Here is a 20653-nt window from a genome sequence, read left to right on the forward strand (position 1 = left end):
AAAAAAAAAAAAAAAAAAAAAAAAAAAAAAAAGATGACTGTGGTAGCATATGCCTGTCAGCCCATAATCTCAGCCCTCAAGAGGCTGAAGCAAGAGGATCGTGATTTATAGATCCTGGCCAATCTACAGATTTAGCTAGACCCTGTCTCAAAAACAGGGCTGGGCTGTAGCTTAGTGCAGAGGTCTTGGGTTTGATCCCCAGTGTACTGAGGAGAAAACAAAAGCTGAGCATAGTGGTCCACAACTAGAATCCCAGCACTGGAGAGACATCCCACAGATACATAACCCTGCCTGCTGGACCTTGAGACTCAGGGTCAGGACAGGACCAAGCTCATGCAGCCAGTGAGAAAAGAGAGGCTGGCATTTATCCTGGAGAAAAAGTGCTCAGTTCCTGCTCATACCCACTATTGGTGCTAAACATCTCGGGACCTGGTGATGTGAGGGAGGCTAATGCCGAGCCAGGTGGTCTCACCTCTGGGGACGTGACGAAGGCATGGGTCTCAGGATTTGCATCATTGCGGCCTGTGAAGTTCCTGTTGTAGGAGGTGACGATTGTGTTCTTCTCCCCCTTCTTGATATCTTTTCTGTCAGGTCAGAGGAACAAGATGAGGGACCCCGGCCTGTCCTATGACCAGATGGGCCGGGTTCCTGAGGCACGAGCCCAGCTGAGCGCGAAAGGAAAGGGACCTCCCAAGACATGCACACAGTGCAGTCCTCAGGCCTCTGTGTGACTGTAGAGAGGCCAAGCCCACATCAAGGCCCAGTGTCTCCTGACCTGAGCAGCTCCCTCAGAGCCCCTTGCTGTGGCTGTCAGGATGTAGCTGCCTGGGCTTCGTCCCCCCAGCCCAAGCCTCAGCTAGGCTCTTCCTGTACTTGCAGCCCACCTACCCTGCTGTGCCTGCAGATCTTCTGTGCAGCAGCCCCTGGGAGGCCTTGGGCTCGGGTCTCTTCTCTGCCCCAGTAACATCTCCCCTCAACCTCTGGTACACAGGGGCAGTGCTGTCAAAAAGGTGGCTCTCACCTGTCCCACTGGCCAATACATGGGCCACAGGCGTTGGCCAGGACGATGCCGCCCACCTCCCTCAGGATCTGGGCCTGCACCAGGAAAGAAGACAAGAGCTGTGGGGCAAGCATATGACTGGTAGGAAGGGCAGGTCAGCCTGGCCAAACTGCCACTCTGCTGCCTCCTGCAGCCACCTTTACTCAGCAGTGGGGTGGGGAGCCAGGGCAGGTCAGGTGGCACTCACATAGCCATCTCGCTCGATGGTGGCGCGGATCTGCTCAGAGCCTGGGGTGATGGTGAACTGGGACTTGCACTTGAGTCCATGGGCCAATGCTTGTTTGGCTACAGCTGCTGAGCGCCCCATGTCCTCATAGCTTGAATTGGTGCAGCTGCCAATGAGACCTGGGGCATTGTGGGAGGTGGGGTCAGGGTCAGCACACAATGACCGGAAGTCTCTATCTCCCCTCAAACCCCAGATCTGGTCCAAAGAGTTTACCAACTGGGGTGGGCCAGGGACTTTTTTTTTGGTACTGGGGATCAAACTCAGGACCTTGTGCTTGCAAGGGAGGTGGCGGCACCACCAAGCTAAATCCCCAGCCAGTAGAGACTATTTTTAACAGAGACAAGTTGGAAGCAACCTAAGTGTCTAATAATAAAGGACCAGCTAGCTGTTTATAAACCAGTCTGAAGAGTGAAGCCACAACCACCACACTGAACACAGGCTAATAGCACAGTTCATATATGCACACTAGAGGGCGAATACTAACATTCGTGGTGATCAATGCTGACTAGAGCTGATAGGAGAGGTTAACTACTTATCTTTTCTGCATATTTTTTTTGTTTGTTTGTTTTTGAGACAGGGTCTCACTATGTAGTTGAGACTGATCTGGAACTCACTATGTAGCCCAGGCTGGTCTTGAACTCACAGCGATCCTCCTGCGTGCTGGGATTACAGGCGTGCGCCACCGTGCCTGGCTTTTTTTTTTTTTTTTTTTGATGGACTTGTTGGGAACTCCTGGGCTCAAGACATTCTCCTGCCTCAGCTTCCCAAGCAGCTGAGAGACTACAGGTGCATGCACTGCCAACAGCTTGTGTTCTGTTTGGTTTATTATGAGTAACAGGAGATCTTTCAAAAAAGTTTGTCATTTATTCAAAAAGTTAATAAAACTGAATGACATCATACTACCAATAGATATTAAGACTGTCAGTCATCAAGCCACCAAAGACGTTTCTAAAGTTTATTTCTCCTACTAAGGGTGAGAACAAGACAGCACACTACTTAATGGTGGATACAGCAGAAAGATCTCGTCACATGTCACATGGCCCTCCAGACAAGAGTGAAGGGCAAGTTCTGTTACTCCTGGTTGGGCAGGGGGAAGCAGCTTGCTCGGGTACCCAGCACCCAGCTATTAAGTGGCAGAGCCAGGATCTGAACCCAGGCCTTGTTGTCCCAGGGTCCAAACGCTTCACAGCCATGCTATGCCATCTCCTGACAGCAGCAGATGCCAGGGACACCGATATACCAGAGTGTCCACACATGCAGACTATGACAAGTGCAACACCGCTGCTGGTGTGATCATGTTTGTAAAACAGAAGCGCACACCTAAGTGTGTGCAAGTGCACAGACAAACAGTGTAACTCCCAAAGATCTCGTTCCTGCATGGAGATAAAACTTCCAGGTGTTTTGTCTGGTTTTGCAATACAGGGACTGAACCCAACGCCTTCCCACTGAGCTACAGCCCCAGTACATTTTTATTTTTCTGAGACAAGGTCTCGATAAGTTTTCAAGGCTGGGCTCAACCTTCTGATCTTCCTGCCTCAACCTCAGAGAGTGCTAGGATTACAGGTGTACACCACCATGTCTGGCTTTAGAGGTGTTTTACAACTCTTCTTGTTAATATTTTATACAATAAGCTTGGATTTCTTTTATACCAAGAAAAGGTTATTTTTTAATAGACCCACTGTAGAAAGGGCCTGCTTAGGAAGTGCCACGGAGCAGAGTGACTGCCCAGAGCCCTGGCCACAGCTGCTGGCCCGGAGCACTGCCAGCTGCCGAGACAGAAGGCACTCACCCACTCGGATGTCCAGTGGCCACCCTTCCTTCTCTGCCACAGTGCCCACCTCTGCGACAGGGTGAGCCAGGTCAGGTGTGAAGGGACCATTGATGTGCGGTTTCAGCTGAAAAGACAAGGAAGCAAGGACAGAAGGAGAGGCAGGAACAAGTGTCAGAGCGAGCACAGCCTCTGTTCTCAACTCCTAGGTCCCCACAGGGAGGCCGGCTCCTGTTCCTGAGGCTCAAACCTCGTCCCAGGAAACGCAGGAGGTGCACACATGGCACATCTCAGCCTGCACATCCAGGAGCTAAAGCTCAGAAGTGACACCGTACTCACAATCACAGAGCTAGGAGATGGCAGGGGGGAAGAATAAATGGAAGCCATCTCCTCACAAACCCATCATCTCCCCAATTCTATGGCTTTTGGAATCAACTCTGCTCTGAGCCACAGCCCCAGCACTTTGCTTTATTTTGAGACAGGGTCTCACACTAAGTCACTCATTTGCCTGAGCTAGGCTTGAACCTGCAATCCGTCCTTCTTGGACCCCAAAGTGCTAGGATTATAGGTGCACACTTTGACTAAATGATCGTGCTCCTGGAGATTGGCTCTTGGAAGCACTGAGCTATATCCCCAGCTGTGTGTGTGTGTGCATGTGTGTTTGTACCAGGGGTTGAACTCAGGACTTTGAGCTTGCCAGGCATTGGCTGTGCTGCTGAGCTACATCCCCCGCTATTTTTTGTACTGATAGGATCTTCCTAAGTTGTCCATGCTGGCCTCACCCTCCCTAGTAGCCTCAAATATAGCTGTGTACCAGGGCACCTGGCTGCTGTTATAATCTTTTTTTTTTTTTTTTTTTTTGGTACTGGGGGTTGAACTTGGGCTCTTGCACTTGTGAGGGAGGCAGTGGAACCACTGAGCCAAACCCCTGGCCCTGTCAGAATCTTCTAATGAGCACAGGCTTAAGGCCAGGCACTTCCCATGTGACGATCCTCATGAATGAACATGAAGTGTGCAGCCATGTACTTGGCACACAGCAAACAAACAAGTGACTGTCACTACATAAATGTACCCATTTAACCTCACCACTGCCTCAGCACCACCCCAGGGGAGGCCCACAGGGGCTGAACAACCTGCCCAGGGCCACAGGCCTTGCCCAGTAGCACCTACACCCACACACGTGCAGACTGGTCTGTGTCACGCAGGCTGCTTCCTCAGACTCTCCCAGGCCTGCCCCAGTGTCTGGTCCTCAGGGCACCAAACCCGGCTGGTACCTTGCTTAAACTCTTGTAAGTTTACAAAAAAGCAAAACAAAACTCTGATAATAAAACAAAGCTACAAAGGTGAAACCTTGGTTTCCACTAAACTGACATCTGTTTCTGATTTGCCAGACACGGCCACCTTCACTGTTTCCATGATTGTCATCTCCCCCAACCCCTTGAGGGGCCCCGAGAACCAAGGGCCTAGCAGGACTTGTGCGAGATCTTGATCCCACGATAGCAGTGTCCCCCCAATCCCCCAACCCACCTCACTGAGGTTAATTTCAATGAGCTGGTCGTACTGGCAGCCAGGGTCAGGCACCAAGTGATCCTTGAATTCATCAGCAAGACTGGCAATGTCTGGAATCAACAAGGGCAGGGAGTGAAGTACAGGAAACAAGACACCGGTGCTGAGATTCACCCTCCATGCAACCATGTGCCACCCACAGCCAGTTACCTGGCACTTGCCAAGCACTGACAGCACCAACACAGGAGCAGAGCCAAAGCAAGGAGGACACTGTCCCTGACCTCGAGTAGCTTACAATCTGGTGAAGGAGTGGCAGTGAACCCACAATGTCACCAGGACAAGAGGTGCTCAGGAACATGGGGAAATGGGGAAGTGGGGACTGAGGCTGAGGGCTTTCCTGGGGACCAAGAGTGGGGTTTGGAAGGAGTCACTGACGAAGGGAGAGGAAGCCCGCACTCTGTCCCGTTCAAGCACCAGTACATGACGTCCTCCTCTGAGCTTCACAAGAAGCTCAGAGAAGCTGGGGATGCACTGCGGGGAAGGGTGTTCTTCCTGGTTCCATGCTTTCCCCCGCCCCCTGCTAGGGCAAGGGGTTACAGAAGAGATCCATGTCAATTTCCGGAGCTTCCTGAAGGGGGCACCAGGGGCCATGCCAAGAAGGACCAATATCCAGCGACCTTTCCAGGTGAGAATAACTCACCCCTAGAGACTGCAGTCACCCAGCTCATACACCTGAAGGAGCTCCTTGGCCTCTGAAGCCGGTGTGGACACAGCAGGGTAAGGACCCTGCTCTAAAGGGATGGGTGCTGCTTCCTCCAGGGGTGGGGGCCACAGCGTGACTGTCCTGCCCAAGTGCAGTGGCCCTTCCTTCCGGCTCACCTGCCCGGCCTGTCTTGCTTAGGTATTTCTTCATCCTGTGGTTGTACGGGAACACTGAAGTGGTGGCCCCGATTTCTGCGCCCATGTTGCAGATGGTCGCCATGCCTGGGGAGAGACGGAGCCTGTGGCCTGGCCGAGGGCTGGGCTTGGGTCTCACCCAGCTCTTCACACCAGGGAGTGGCAGCATTGCTTCCACAATAAGAGGGCTTCCCAGTGGTAGGGACCATCCCTGCGCCCCCAAAAGCTGGCTTCTCACTCGAGGCCTGGCTATCGTGCAGGGCAGAGGTGACAGCCACCATGTAGTGAAGGTGGACCAGTCACTGCCCAGTTATTACTGGGTCCATTTCACAGGTGAGGGACGTGGCTCACGGAGACTCGAGGTCATGCAGAAAGCAAATAAATGCTGGTGCTAGAACTCAGATCTAGGTCTGCCTGCTGAGGTTCTGCCCTCTGGCAGCCTCACTATGGTTCTATGAAGGCATTTTTCTGAATTTCAGCAATAAGAATGGGATGATAAGCTGGACACGGTGACATGGGCTATAGTCCCAATTATCAGGGAGACTAAGGCAGGAGGACTGCTAATCCCAGGAGTTTGAGGCCAACCCGGATAACACAGCAAGACCCTGGCTCAAAAAAAAAAAAAAAAAAAAAAAAAAAAAAAAAAAAAAAAAAAAAAAAAAAAAAAAAAAAAAAAAAAAAAAAAAAAAAAAAAAAAAAAAAAAAAAAAAAAAAAAAAAAAAAAAAAAAAAAAAAAAAAGGATGCTGTCTACTCTTTTGATCACAGCATCTCACAGAACTGGTGGCTCACAGGTCCAGACATCCACCCAGGCCTATTACCAGCTTCCCAGCTGAGCTGTGCCATGGTGGTAGAGTGAGGGGCTGCTACAGAGTGGAGATGGGGCCTAGGAAGCCCTGACTGGACAGGCACCAAGGTGTGTTCTGAGTCTCCCTGCTTTTCCAAGGGTATAGGCAGCATGGACACGAGGTCCCTGGTTCATATCTGGTTTTGGAGGCAATAATCTCTACCTGCAGGAAGCAAGCAGAGCTTGGACTCCAGCTAAAGGAAGATGCAGGACTCTGAATGAAGCCGGCTCTGACCGATCCCCCTCCCCAACCACCTTCATCTGCTCCAGAGTCTCACGATCACCCAAGTGGCCCAGGGCTCGGCAGAAGCTGGCTTGGGCCCCAACACAGGAAGTTACTGCCACCTTGGGAAGGGTCTTAATTGCTCAGTCAGATGGGCGAGGGGCCTGCACATCCATCCCTGCCCCACACTGCCTGGACCCACCCCCAGGGAAGCCCGTCAGGCCTACATGAGGTGAGGGCCACATTGCGAGTGTCCTCCTCACCAGTGCAGGAGATCGAGTCGATGCCAGGCCCGTGGTACTCCACGATGGCGCCTGTGCCACCTTTCACTGTGAGGATGCCTGCAACCTTCAGGATCACATCTTTGGGTGAGCTCCAACCGGACAGGGAGCCCGTCAGCTTCACACCGATCACCTAAGAGGAGGTAGGTGAGACGATGGCTCCAAGCAGGAAGTCCAGGAATCGAGCTGCTGGCCTCCCCTCTCTGCTCATTCGTCCCTGCCTCCCTCGCAAAGGAATTCCAGCCTAACCAATTCCCTCGGCTCTTTGGGGCCCACAGGATACCATCACGCCTCACCAACCTCCCCTGAAGCCAACAGCGGGAGTCCTTTCCTGCCCCTCACCTTGGGGCATTTCAGCTCCCAGGGGATCCCAGCCATGACGTCCACAGCATCAGCACCCCCAACGCCGATGCAGATGCCACCCAGGCCACCACCATTGGGGGTGTGGGAGTCAGTGCCAATGAGAAGAACTCCAGGGTAGGAGTAGTTTTCCAGAATAATCTGAAAAAGAATCCAAGATCGTATGCTCAGAAGCCCTCAGTAGACAATGGAGGTGAATCAAAGGTGTCTGTACAACTGTCCACCCCCAGGGCTGCCAGCCCATGCCCAAGGCTGCCCTAGGATGGGATCAGGTAGGGAGCCCTGTTTAATATAGGCTACCTCCAGTGTGCTCTTAGGACGCAGGCAGCTGAGGCTCATGAGTAGCTCTCACAGTTCCTCCTGTGTGGCTTGGCCTTTTTGCGCCTCCCTGAGCCTGTTTCCTCATCTGCACTACGGTATAAACACCCACACCACCTTAACCCAGGGAGCGGCGAGAACCAGATAAACTGGCACATAAGTATGTCCCGTGATGGGGCTGGGACAAGCGTCACAGCTTCAAGATGCTCCTTGTGTGGGCAGTATGCCTATGTGGCTTCGCCTCAGAGGGACAGTTCTGTCACGAGCTGGCCACAGCCCTTGCTGGGAAGCTAAGGAAGTTCTGAGGCCCCAGTGGGCACAAAGGGCCATCAGTGTCTCCACTGCTCAACAGGGAGAAGTGCAAGGCTCCCAGGTGCCAACAGCTGCATCGTGTGTCCAGTTTCCTAGGTCCCCCCTAGCTGGGAAGGCCCTGGCACTGGGCAATCTCCTAAAACATTTGGTGAGAAAGCAGCAGGGTGCAGGTCAGCACCCACCTGCAGTCCTCTTGCCCAGCCTCCTCTGAGGAGGACTTGGGAAGGCCCCCTGGACTAGTGCCCCCCATCGTGGGTCTGTGTTCTGGCCCATCACTACTAGTAGTTGTGGGACCTTGGCAAGTCATTTAACCCCTCCAGGCCTCAGGTTTCTTTTCTATACAAACCAGCCTACAAGTGTAGGCTTCTCAGGTCCCTGGGATGACTACACACACACACGTATATTCAGCAGGTACAGTGGTGGTAGTGCAAGGGGTTGCTCTACTCTTTTGAAGCAAGATCCTCCACCTGGGGTTCTGTGCCCCCAGTCAGATGGCATCATCTTAGGTGCCATCTTAGATGCCCACTCTCAGTGTCTGGAAGATCAGAGAAATGACAGCTCTGAAGGAACATGAGCAAGCTCCCTGGGACACTACAAAAACCCAGGGCCTGGTCTGGGGCAAGGCATCTGCCCAGTGAGTCAGCAAGCAGTCAGGCCCCTCATCCTGGGTTATGCAAAAGGCTAGAAGACCTGCTTCCCCCACAGACACACAGCATGGCCGCTGGCCAGGAAGAACAGGCAACCCTGCTTCACCAGTCCATCTCTGTCCACCCCCTGCCCAGTCAGGTACAAAGATGTGGAACTAGTTCATTCTTAATGCCAAAAGCTCATCCATGAAGACCACAGACAGGGTTCACAGTGGCCTCCACTGTGTAGACAGAATGTGGTCCACATCCAGAAGGGAGAGGCTAATAAAGACCCACCAACTATGGAAAGTGTCATGACGAAGTGAGCTGTGATAGTGGCCTCAGCACTCTGTGGATATGGCTTGGCAGATGGGGTGAGGGTAGACTAACATGAAAAACATAATACTGTAAATTCAGCCACTGATTCATATAACTCATAACATACCAATCTGTCCACACTGGGGCCCAGGCCCAGGCCCAAAGCTAGACAGGAATGCATGAGCCACAGTCCCCATCCCAAAGAGCACAGGGTGCACGGAGAAAGCACTAGGCACACAGTGGGGATGTAACTCTAAGGCTCCACAGAGGTTCACATGGGAAGCCCTGATGCAGGGTACAGGGAGGACCAGGGGTCAAACAGGAAGCAGAGAGCTGAGATGCCAGCCAGGCCAGCAAAAGGGGCTGGGTTTGGTCAGGAGAATGGTGCTGAGGGAGAGGGGTAAAGCCGCATGGTACACATAGGTCCCTGGGTGTTCCTGTTTAGGAACAGGTGGCCCAGGGCAGGTGTGAATAGCTCACAGCCCAAACTGGCCTAGGAGCTGCCAGGAAGGCCCGGAGAGTGGTGCAGAGCTGGGGACCCAGGCAAGGTCAGATGACAGCCTGACTCAGCAAGTCTGGAAGGTGGTGAACAGTGAGGTCCCGGATGGAAAGGGACAGAGCAGGGTCCACGCATACAGGATGCATGGGTTGGTGTCCTCAACAGGCCCTTTGAGGGAATGAAGCACCTACATCCCATCATACTCTGTCTGTTTCTCTCTTACAGAAACAAAAGCTGTCTGTCAAAGGAAACCCCATCCTCGGGGAGCCCCTAGAAGAAGTCTTGCTGGACATAGCCCATCAGCCTCCATCCTATGGGAACCCGTGAAGCAACCTAGAGGAACGGGAACAGCATCCATGCAGGAGCAGGAAGGGGACAGCATGGGACACAACTTGCTCCAGGCTGCACGTCCTACCTCCACAGTCAACCCTGGCATGTGTGTTAACCTCTCTGCCTCAGTTCTTATCTGTAAGGTGTGGATAACACAGCTACCCACCTCACAGGGTTACGGAGCTGCCTGGACAGTCAGTGTCTGCAGTGCTGAGCCCAGCATCTGACACACGGTGCACCTACCCAATGCCAGTTACCCATGCAATGGGAAAAACACAAACATAATAACCCTATGCATGCAGCTCGATCCCAGCACCAGAACAGGCATAAAAATGTGACGCTCTATGCTGTAGTTCACAGGGACATGAGGATGAGCACATGCTTAGAAGAAGGAGCAGAAAGGAGTATGTCAAACTTTAAAATGCAGGTTAATGGGCTGGAGTATAGCCCAGGGTAGAACATTTGCCTAGTGTATGCAAGATCCTGGGTTTGATCTCCAGCACCACAGGATAAAGGAAAGTAGGTTACCTAGGTAGTTTGAAGGGACTGGTTTCATTTTTCACAAAGAGAACAGAAATGTATAAACTGACATAATAAAAATTAGTTTTCAAGTAAAGAAGGTGAAGTCTTAGGCGCTGGCTGAAATGTCCTCCTGCACCCCTGTGGCCCTGCTGACCTTATGTCCCCTGTCTCTCTCTGCAGACCTGGAAGGTACCCTCTGGTCACTGGGTGCCACCTGAGCCCTGCTTACCTGGTGAATGATTCCAGACCCAGGCTTCCAGAAGCCCACACCGTACTTGGCACCCGCAGTTGCCAGGAAATTGTACACTTCCTGGTTTATGTCCTATTGAGACAAATCCATAACCAGAGCATTAGTGACATGGTTTGCACCTGGGGTGACCCCTGCCGTGCTCTCCTCTCTGCACCCCACCATGGCTCTGAAAGGGTGGCACTGGGAAGATGGGCCCTGTCCTGAAGACCTTGAAATGTAATTCCAGAGGGCTGGACTGCAGGCCACATCTCAGTTCGCAGCCTGGGAAGAGAGACGGGAGCAGAGGCAACCCTGGCTCTGTGGCACCTGGCCAGGGGGGCAGGTCTGGCACAAGTCCCTGCCCTGTTCTCCGGGTCTCGATTTCCTTATTTGCTTCAGGAACTGGGCTAAATAACTGCCAAGGCACCCTCTGGAAACCACGTCCCTAGGCAAGGTCGACAGTGAAGAGCTCTGCCATGGTAGCACCAGCTGACCAGGTCAGGTGTTGAGTGAATACCCGTTACGGACACGGAATCAGCTGAAGAGGCAGCAGAGATGGTCATCAAGTCCAATCGTTAACAGATGCTGGTGACCCAAGAGTGACAGAGGACCAGGCTGGAAACCAGCCCTATCCACCCAGGCCACAGCCTGATATGACAGAGCCGGAAGGCTGTGGGGAGGACAGGAGCTTCCCTCAGAGAGTGCCCAGCCCAGGTCTGCCTGCTGCAGGGACCCCGTTCTTGGGAGTGTCTGATGGCCCAGCCAAGGCTGCCAACAGGGCCACTCCCCAGAAAAGGATGGGGCGAGCTGCACCCATTGTCTGTCATTTGAAGGCAGATTCCTCAGGGGTAGGGAGATGATGTGGGACAAGGCTTTCTCTGAAGATGTGGCATGTCCCAGTCAAGTGAGGTGGACCCATGACAACAGGGACAGTGCCACATGGCTTACAGTTTCCCAAAGAAGGAATCAGGAAATGAGAACTGTCAGCCTCAGGCAGGGGAGAGACAGCTTCGTGGAAGAGAAGGAAGCTGCTCTCAGCTCCCCAGGACCTTGATAAAACATTCTCAGAACCACACCATTTGCTTCACATAAACACCCAGCCAGAGGCCGGGCGTGGTGGCGCACACCTGTAATCCCAGCACTCGGGAGGCTGAGGCAGGAGGATCGCTGTGAGTAAGCCAGAGGCGGCGTGGTGGCGCACACCTGTAATCCCAGCACTCGGGAGGCTGAGGCAGGAGGATCGCTGTGAGTTCAACACCAGCCTGGGCTACCTAGTGAGTTCCAGGTCAGTCTCAACTACATAGTGAGACCCTATGTCTCACTATGTCTCAAAAAACCAAAGAAAAGAAAAGGAAAAAAAAAAAACCCAGCCAGCCTGCAGCCTTCTGAGGGCCCATTTAGTCACCCAGATAAGAGAACCCAGATCCCAGAGCAGTGTCCTCCCAATTAATAATAGCCTGACCTTTAGACTTCCAAATGAGTCACTTGTGAAATTAGGACCAAGTGGGCCCATGTGCACGTGTCTGTGTGAATGTTGGGGGATGGGAAACTGCCCCAAAGTAGCACCACACAACCTCAGCCTGAGCTCAACGTGGACCCCCCGACTGTGGACCCTGGGGTGGTCACTCCAGAGACCCTTTGTGGACTCCAGCCAGAGACCCTTTATGAATATACTCAAGGGCCAGGGATTTAGCTCAGTGGTTCCGCCACTTGCCTCACAAGCACAAAGACCCGAGTTAGATTCTCCGGTATCAAAAACAAAAACAAAAAAACGCAAATATGTTCAAACCTGCACATATCCACCCCCGGCTCAAACCTTGTGTCTGAACATTCACGTGGAAATGCAGGTGCCCCAGAAACAGGATTAGTATTATGAGCATGGTGGGCTCGCCTGCCCCTACCCTAACATGATGCAGTCCCCACCAGATGCTGCAGTGTCTGCTGTGTAATCCACCCAGCCTGTGGATTCTGGCACAGTAGTGAAAACATGCTAAAACAGCTCTCCAGGACTCCTAGCACAGTACACAGAGACCTGAAGGTCCTACCTCCCACCCTGCCTTGGATCATGCTCTTCCACGAAGAGCTCAATCCCTCCTTGCACAGATGCAACACGTTTCTTCCTGCCCTGGGGCCTTTGTCAATGTTCTGTCTAGAATATTCTTTTCTCCATTTGAGCTGCTCAAGACTCAGGTTATATTCACATCCTCAATGAGGATGTCTTTTTCCTTCTAACATGTATTTGTGTGTTTGGGTTAGGGTTTTTTTGGGGGGGTGGGTACGGAGGATTGAACTCAGGACCTAGTGCTTTCAAGGCAGGATGCAGAACCACTGAACTAAATCCCCGGTCCTGTGTGTTTGGTTTTTAAGACGGTCTAGTTATGTAGTCCAGGTTGGTCTTGAATCCACTATGCAGCCCAGGCTAGCCTTGAGCTCATAACAATCCTCCCGCACCAGCCTCCTAGTGCTGGGATTACAGGTGTTTGCCAACATACCCGGCTCCCTTCCAGAAATGAAAATCAGACCTCTTTCTTGTGCTCTAGGAATCCTGCACATTCCCTTCCTAACACATACAAATTGGTAATTACCAATCCTGTGACTGTCCTATACCTACCAACCTACTGGACTCTAAGACCCTCGAGCCAGGGCCCCATCTGTCTCACCCACACCAAACCCTGGCACCCAGCATAAGACCGGGAGTGTAAAGAGAATTTCAGGACACATTTGTTGAATAATGAAGGAATGGGCTCTATTTTCTGGGACTCTCATCTCCAGCAAGTAGATTCTGAACCCATGAACCAAGGGGAAGGGGAAGGGCAGCCCCACTGGGCAATGGGCCCTGCTGTGGGAGACCGAGCCCAGGGCTCACAGGGCCTAGGCTTGTGGTCTTACACAATTCCTGTCCCCAGGGACATCACGTAACGTGACCACCTCATCCTGTCATTGCTGTGGAAGCCACAGCCAGCAGGCAGGACACCTCCTTCAATTGGGCACAAGAGCCACTGTGCCACTGGGACACACGGTGGGTGGGCCAGGGCAGCACAAAGGGGCTGATGGGAAGGCTGCCCCAGGGTTTTCCAGTGGGCAGGGAGCTCTGCAGTCTGGGTACTTTCAATCACACACCTGCTCTGTGCCAGCATTCAACTCCTGCCAACAGCCACCTGGGGGTCCTGCTCCTGCTGCAAGGGGTGAGGAGGCCTGGAGTGGGGGGGCACAGCTACTGCCAAGGGCAGCATCACGCTCAGGACTGGTCAGGGTAAGCATGGCACATAGCCACTTATCTTGACAGCAACACCCACAGAGGACAGGTCCCTGAAGATTAATCTGCCCAAGACAGCGCTGCTGGACTTGGGGTCAGAGTCAGCCTCAGCGTGGCCTCATGTGGCTGTGGGACTCAATGGACTGTGACAGTAGGGTGACCTCTGGCTTCCTCCGACAAGTGCTCGGAGGGTCAGAGGAGCAGGAGAAAGTGCACAGGTGATTTGAGATGTGTGAATGAGCCCCAGACCGCTCTCTCTGAGCACGTGTTGGGTACACAGTACCTGGTCTGCAGAACTTTTTTTTTTTTAAAGAACAGGGTCTTGCTATTTTTTGTTGTTGTTGTTATTTCTATTTTCCTTTTTGAGACAAGGTCTTACTATGTTCTCCAGGCTGGTCTCAAACTCGCAGCAATCCTCCTGCCTCAGCCTCCTGAGTACTGGGATTACAGGTATGCACCACCATGCCAGGCTTTGCTACACTGCTAAACTGTCCACGCTGGGTGTGAACTTGTGATCCTCCTCCCTCAGCCTCCCAGGATGCTGGGATTGCAAATGAGAGCCACCATGCCTGGTCTGCAATACTTTTCTCAACTGATAGCAAATGTACATCTAACATGGCAAGATTAGGGATGGTTTTACTTTTCTTCAGATCTCTTCTGTCTTTTCTATCATCTTCACAATGACCAAATGCTAATTCTAGTATCAGAAAAGGACAAAAACAAGCCAGGTGCAGCGGCATGCACTTGTAATCTCAGCTACTCTGGAGCCTGGGTAACTTGGTGAGATTCTGTTTCCAAAGTGAAGAGCTAGGTTCAGCTCAGTAAGAGTGCTTGCATACCATGTGCAAGGCCCTGGGTTCCATTCATAGTACGTGAGAAGGAAGGAAGGAAGGAAGGCAGGGAGAAAGGAGAGAAAAAGGCAAAAACAAGACTAAACCTTAGGGCTGGGGTGTCGTTCAGGGTGGAGCACTTCCTAGTGGATTTGAGCCCCAGGACCCATCCAGCAGGAGGGCTCTGCCAGGCCCTACATGTCACAACCACCAGCTTGACCCCGTGCCCCACGGGGCTCACCTTGGCCCGGCGCAAGTCTTTCTCACCGCCAAGCTGGGCTTCAATGAGATGGTCACAGTGGATGGTGGACGGCACGGCCACCTTGGGCAGACCGCTGCTGATAAACTGCAGCATGGCCATCTGGGCCGTGGCATCCTGCATGGCCACACGGTCAGGCCGTAGCCGCAGGTACGTCTTGCCCCGCTCGATCTCCTGGTTGGCTGGGTCATCCAGGTGCCCATACACAATCTTCTCCGAGAGGGTTAGTGGCCGGTTCAGTCTGGGGAGAGAGAGGAGAGGGGCTGGCACCAGCTGCACAAACCCTGCCTGCCCACAGCTGCTCTCTCCGGGGCACGGGACTCTGGACCAGGGCACAGAGGGGTAGGCTACGCGAGGGAGCCTGAGTCCACCTGGGCGGGGACAACTGCTCTTGCTCCCTGCGTCATTTCCAGCACATGGCGCATTGCCTGGCACTCATTAAGTGCTCCACAATGAGGTGATGAACAATGGATGACACCACAAGAGGGAGGACAGGGTGGTTTTCCCCCAAAGGATATTTGCTTTTCTATCATTAGTCACTTATCTAACAAGTGCCTAGCAAGTGGACATCTTAACGTTAATGTTCATTGTATTCTTGTCTTTTTTTTACATGTTCCTGCTATTTAGCCCAAACTGGCCTCAAAGTTGTAATCCTCCTGCCTCTGCCTCCCAAGTGCTGGGATGACGGTGTACGCTACCACACCAGGCTACCCCCATCGTTTAATAAAATAACCAGCTAGCCAGGTGTGGTGGTGCACACCTCTAATCCCAGCACTCGGGAGGCTGAGGCAGGAGGATTGCTGTGAGTTTGAGACCAGCCTGGGCTACATAGTGAGTTCCAGGTCAGTCTCAACTACACAGTGAGACCCTGTCTCAAAAAACCAAAATAAAATAAAATAACCAGCTGCGTAAGGCGGTGTATTCCTGCAATCCCAGCACTTGGGAAGTTAGAGGATCGTTTTGAGTTTGAGGCCAGCCTGAGCTATACAATGAGTTCAAGGCCCGCCTCAACTACATTGTAAGAATCTATCTCAAAAATATAAAAATAAATAAGTAAATAAATAATAAAAGAAAGGGCTGGGGGTATAGCTCATTGCTCCCTAGACTCAATTCCCAGTACCACACACAGACACACACCCAACAGAAAGAGATTAATAGTTCAAGTACCTAGCCTGAGTTTCACCTTGGCCCCCTACTCTCTGTGCCCTCAGTCCTGCCAGACATGGGATCATGGCAGCATCCACTTGCCCTACCTGCCATAGTGGCCTCCTCAAGTCCCCATTCACTTGCTGGCTCCCATCATCATCATCATCATCATCATCATCATCATCATCATCATCTTCTTCTTCTTCTTCTTTTTCGGTACCAAGAATCAAATTCAGGGCCTCATGCTTGCCAGGCAGGCACTGCACCACTGAGCTACATCCCTGACCCAACCTGCTCCTATTGTGCTGCTGCCTCCTTAGGAGCCCAGCAGCTCTCACTGGCTGCCTGTGGCTGTCAGTGCTCAGGAACAGAAACCAGGCCATTTTCCCTTCCCAGTCTCCCATTCTCTGGAGGCTCACTCTCCTTCCCTCATCAGGGCCCAAACGACAGTCCCAGCCCAGCCCCTATGGAGCACAGCCTCTGCCAGGACTCAGCTGCCCTCTCCTTACCAGTCCCACCCCCAAACCCAATTCCTAGGATGCCCTGCGGCTGCACACACCACAGAGCTGCTGCTCAGGGGCTCTTATTCTGCTCCCATCTCCCAGAAAGCTTCAGCCAAACTTCATGTCCTGGGAAATTACAAGACTCCACCCTCAGCCCGGCCTGAGCCTGACCCTGTCACTAGACCTGCCTGGGCCAGAAGACAGATGACACCCTCTTCAGGGAGCACCTGTCTCCAAAGTGCAGGGCTTAAGGCAAGAAGGTAACAGCCAGTACTTAAAGCTTCCTTTGTAAACAGCTTTACTGAGGTACAACTGGTGTACAATGGGCTGTTTTGTTTTGGTTTTTCTTGGCAGTACCAGAAATCAAACACAGGACCTTGTGCTTGTGAGGCAGGCACAGTGCCACTGAGCTAAATCACTAGACCTGTTTGTTTTTGAGACAGGAGCTCCCTAAGTAATTTAAGCTGGTCTTGAACTCACTGTGTAGCCTAGGCTGGCCTTGAACTTGAAGAGATCCTCCTGTGGGATCATAGGCATGTGCCACCACATCCAGGTAGGACGGCATGTATTTAAAGTATACATGTGGGCTGGGGTGTGGTCCAGTGGTAAAACACTTGTCTGCCATGTTGAGAGGCCCTGGGCTCCTTCTCCAGCCCCTTTTTTCTTTGAGACAGCGTCCTGCTAAATCACTAAGTTGCCCAGGCAGGACTCAAAACTTGCATCCCTCTAGCCTCGGCCTCCCAGAGTGCTGGGATTACAGGCTTGTACCATCATACCCAGGTCAGATATTTTAAAAGTATCTTATTAAATTTTAACAGTTTACACCCGTGAAACCATTGCCACAATCAAGATACTGAACATATCTACTTCCTCCCAAAAGTTTCCTCCTGCCCTTTACTAATAATCCCTCCCACCTGGTCCCAACACCGTCACTGATCCATTGTCTGTCAGTACGGAATAGTGTTACCAGAGCACTCACTTTTGGCTTGGCATTTCCTAAGTCTGTGGTGGAAACCTACGGCAGGCAAAGCCAGCTGTTCGTCATCACTGATAGCTCTAAAAGTTCGCTATCACTGTTCGAAGCACTTTCACGTACAAACTACGATGTAGATGAGGAAACTGTGGCAGGGAGAGGTGACGTGACTTGCCTGTAGGTCACAAAGCTGTGTGTGCAAGGCTAGAACAGGAGCCAGCAGAGCGGCTGTGTCTGTGCCCTTGTGTCAACCTCTACTGTCACTCAATACCTGGGGAGAGAGGGCCCAGCACATAGCAAGTGCTCAATAATCAGTGCTGGCACTGCCAGTACGACTCTGGGAAGGGCAGGGACTCTCCTTCCGCCAGCCTGGGTCCCAGCCCTCCCCCCTCTTCTAAGCCCTTGAAAGCAAGAATTCCCTAAGGCATTGGCTCTGTGAAAAATGCAGGTCCACTGGCAACTCAGAATCTCTGAGTTCTGCTGTCACAAGAGCCATGCATAAAAACAGCAGAAGCCTGCAGTCCAGCATCTTCAGGCTGGTGTGCCGATGACCCACCCTGAGGAGCACACAGCTCGCCCCCAATTCTGGGCCCAGAGAAGACAAAAATAGCACCCAAGCTTAAAATCATAGACCTTGAAAGCAAATGCCTGATGTGGTATCACAGCCCAGCAATCACAAGCAAACCTAAGGATGAACTGAGACAGGCAAAACAAATCCTCCAGGCAAAATGGACCCTCTGCTGCTCTGGGTGACAGAGACCCAGGTCCAAGGACAGAATCAGACCCCTGATGTCACAGGCACAGTGTGGAGAAGAGGGCCCCAGTCTTCTAAAAGGGGCTCTTCATAGAACAGCTTGGCTGCTACCTTTTCTCTCTCTCTCTCTCACTCTGGGCAGGTGACTTGTGGGCCTGCCTAGTGCACTGCAGGTGTTTAGTGGCATTGTCACTACCCACCAGGTTAACGGTAAGCCCCAGCCCACCCCACATTATGGCAACCAAAAATGTCTCCAGCCATTGTAAATGTCCCCTGGGGATAAAACCAACCCCCTCCCCCACCCCAACTGCTCTATAGCAACAATGAAAACAGCACCACCTGTGTCTCATCAAGAAATTGCTCATAGCTAGGCATGGTGGCGCATACCTGTAATCCCAGCACTCGGGAGGCTGAGGCAGGAGGATTGCTGTGAGTTTGAGACCAGCCTGGTCTACATAGTGAGTTCCAGGTCAGTCTCAACTACATAGTGAGGCCCTGTCTCAAAAAACCAAAAAATAAAGAAAGAAATTGCTCATATTATGGGATTTCTCAAGTTAATGCAGGGTTAGAAAAAAATAAGGAAGGGAAAAAACATTTTTAAAATTAATTTTACTGGTAAAATTGGAACGTAAAAACCTCCCAGTGCCTCAATGGGTGTATTTCTTGCTGCCAGTTGTTAAAGGAAAAGCTAAGCAGCTGCTGCTACTCTCTGTCCCAGTGATCTAAAAGCACGCTGTGCACCAGATCTCCTCACACACGTGACAAAGAGATGAAAAGGTTTTGCAGACAAAAGAAAAATCCAACATTTTTTCACTGAGCCATAGTCTTAGAATTCCAAGACTAAATATAACATTGTCCCCTAGAGAACAGTACATGTGCAAGGTCCTGTGTTGATGGACAGTGGTTCTCTGCTGACTATAGTTCACTATACTTCAGAATCAGCTGGAAACTGGCTTCTCACATTTTGGTGCCATGTTTTTTTCTTTTGTTTTTGGTACCAGGGATCGAACTCGGGACCTTGCACTCCGATTCTAACAGGTACCTGCATGTTGCCAGCACTCCTGGCCCACAGGCCAACTGTGGACAAGGCCATCTGAGTCAGAGTTGCTGGGAGTGGGGCAAAGGGACTGGCAGCCTAAAAGCTTTTCTAACACATAGACTGGATGAACCCCATGAGAACAGCAGATGTTACACTGGGGGCACTGGAGCCAGAGAGACTGGGCTTGAGCGCGGGTCTCGGCACTCCACAGGTATATGACCTTGGACAGGGCACTTTTCTAATCTGGCTCTCAGTTTCCTCAAACAGGGAGGGGATGGGACACTAAGATACAGGGGCTGCTGAGAACACAAGCCAAGACCAACTCAGCTCCTTCACACCCATCCTGACAAACACTTCCCAGGTCCTTACTACTGGGCTAGATGGTGTTAGAGGGGAGAGTAAGACAGCCGCTACCCTTAAACTTAAGTGGAGACACCAGAAAGTAGGAAATAGGAAATAGAAAGAGCCAGAGATGTGGTGGTGAGAGCACTGGACCAAGGCACAGCGATGAGGGCCAATTCCCCTACACTGTGTGGCTGTGGGCAACTTGCAGAGCCTGCTCAGCTGTACAGGGTGTACTCAGGACAGTCCTCACCCAAGTCAGCGTCACAGAAGACACTAGGCAGGCCAGGGCCTAGCCCTACTTGCAGCTGGTCAAGTTCCAAGGACAGGGCTGGCTGGCGCCCCAGGCCACCTCCTCCTTCTGCTGCAGTGCCTTCTGTATCCTTCTGGTGGCAGCATCGAGCCCAGAAGCTGCCACACAGACTAGCGGGCAAAGATGCTGCTCTTTGACCAAATGAAGACAGGGCAGGCTCAAGAGCTGCCTATGTTTTCTTCTAGGTCTCAGGCCTGAGCTCTCCTCCAGTGTTCACACGAGCAGGAAACAGAGCTGAGTCTCCAGCCACTGCCCTGTTGGCCCACTGAGGGAAGCCCAGGCTCAGCAGCCTACCCTGAACAGTGCGGACCTAAATCCTTCCCCGGGCCCATATCACAGGCTTCCTGACAAAAATCCTCCTTGAGAGACAGGCAGAAGTTCTCTCAATAATTCAGAATGCATTTCCTCTGCAGGAACTATACCCTGAGCACTCAATCTTGCCATCATCAGTAAGCATTCACCGCCAAGCGCCTCCTGTGCCTCATAGCACCCTCCAGCTGTCCCACCAGCTCCCACCCACAGCCTTACCGTTTGCGGACAATGTTAATATTCTTTTCTAGCAGGTCGTAGCGGATGTACTCGTTAGGCTCAAAGTGGCTCATGGCCACCTTGGCCCGTTGGCACAGGACTGAGGCCACATGGTACTGCCGCACACCCAGGGCTTTCTGCAGAAAGAGAGACGGAAACCATCAATGGAGTTCTCAGGAAAGTCCATCCCAAGGGACAGCTTAGCATGGTTAAAAAAAAAAAATGGGCATGGTGGCACACATAATCACAGCACTTAGGAGGCTGGGGATGATCCCCATGAGTTCAAGGCCATCTTGAACTGGTCTCAACAAACAAACAAACAACCTAAAACAAACAACAAAAACCAAGGGATTAGCTTTAAAAGCTGTGCCTTGACTGCAGTCTTGGGCT

The 20653-nt window shown here is 52.0% G+C and overlaps 1 protein-coding gene across 2 annotated transcripts in view; it reads right to left on the minus strand.

The window, feature by feature from the left end:
* Aco2 (aconitase 2) overlaps positions 1 to 20653 on the minus strand; it is a 42616-nt gene that overhangs the window by 3757 nt on the left and 18206 nt on the right. For both annotated transcript variants that reach the window (XM_010634461.3, XM_010634460.3), the window contains exons 2-12: positions 20264 to 20400; positions 14648 to 14906; positions 10321 to 10413; positions 7149 to 7307; positions 6789 to 6939; positions 5440 to 5544; positions 4582 to 4673; positions 3076 to 3181; positions 1248 to 1405; positions 1022 to 1095; positions 473 to 584 (exon numbers count right to left, since the gene is read on the minus strand). In XM_010634461.3, coding sequence (XP_010632763.1) covers positions 473 to 584; positions 1022 to 1095; positions 1248 to 1405; positions 3076 to 3181; positions 4582 to 4673; positions 5440 to 5544; positions 6789 to 6939; positions 7149 to 7307; positions 10321 to 10413; positions 14648 to 14906; positions 20264 to 20337 — 1383 coding nt within the window. In that variant the 5' untranslated portion in view covers positions 20338 to 20400. The remainder of the gene's footprint in view (positions 1 to 472; positions 585 to 1021; positions 1096 to 1247; positions 1406 to 3075; positions 3182 to 4581; positions 4674 to 5439; positions 5545 to 6788; positions 6940 to 7148; positions 7308 to 10320; positions 10414 to 14647; positions 14907 to 20263; positions 20401 to 20653) is intronic.

This window comes from Fukomys damarensis, unplaced genomic scaffold, assembly GCF_012274545.1.
Source record: "Fukomys damarensis isolate Sample0158 unplaced genomic scaffold, DMR_v1.0_HiC HiC_scaffold_19, whole genome shotgun sequence".
NCBI lineage: Eukaryota > Metazoa > Chordata > Mammalia > Rodentia > Bathyergidae > Fukomys > Fukomys damarensis.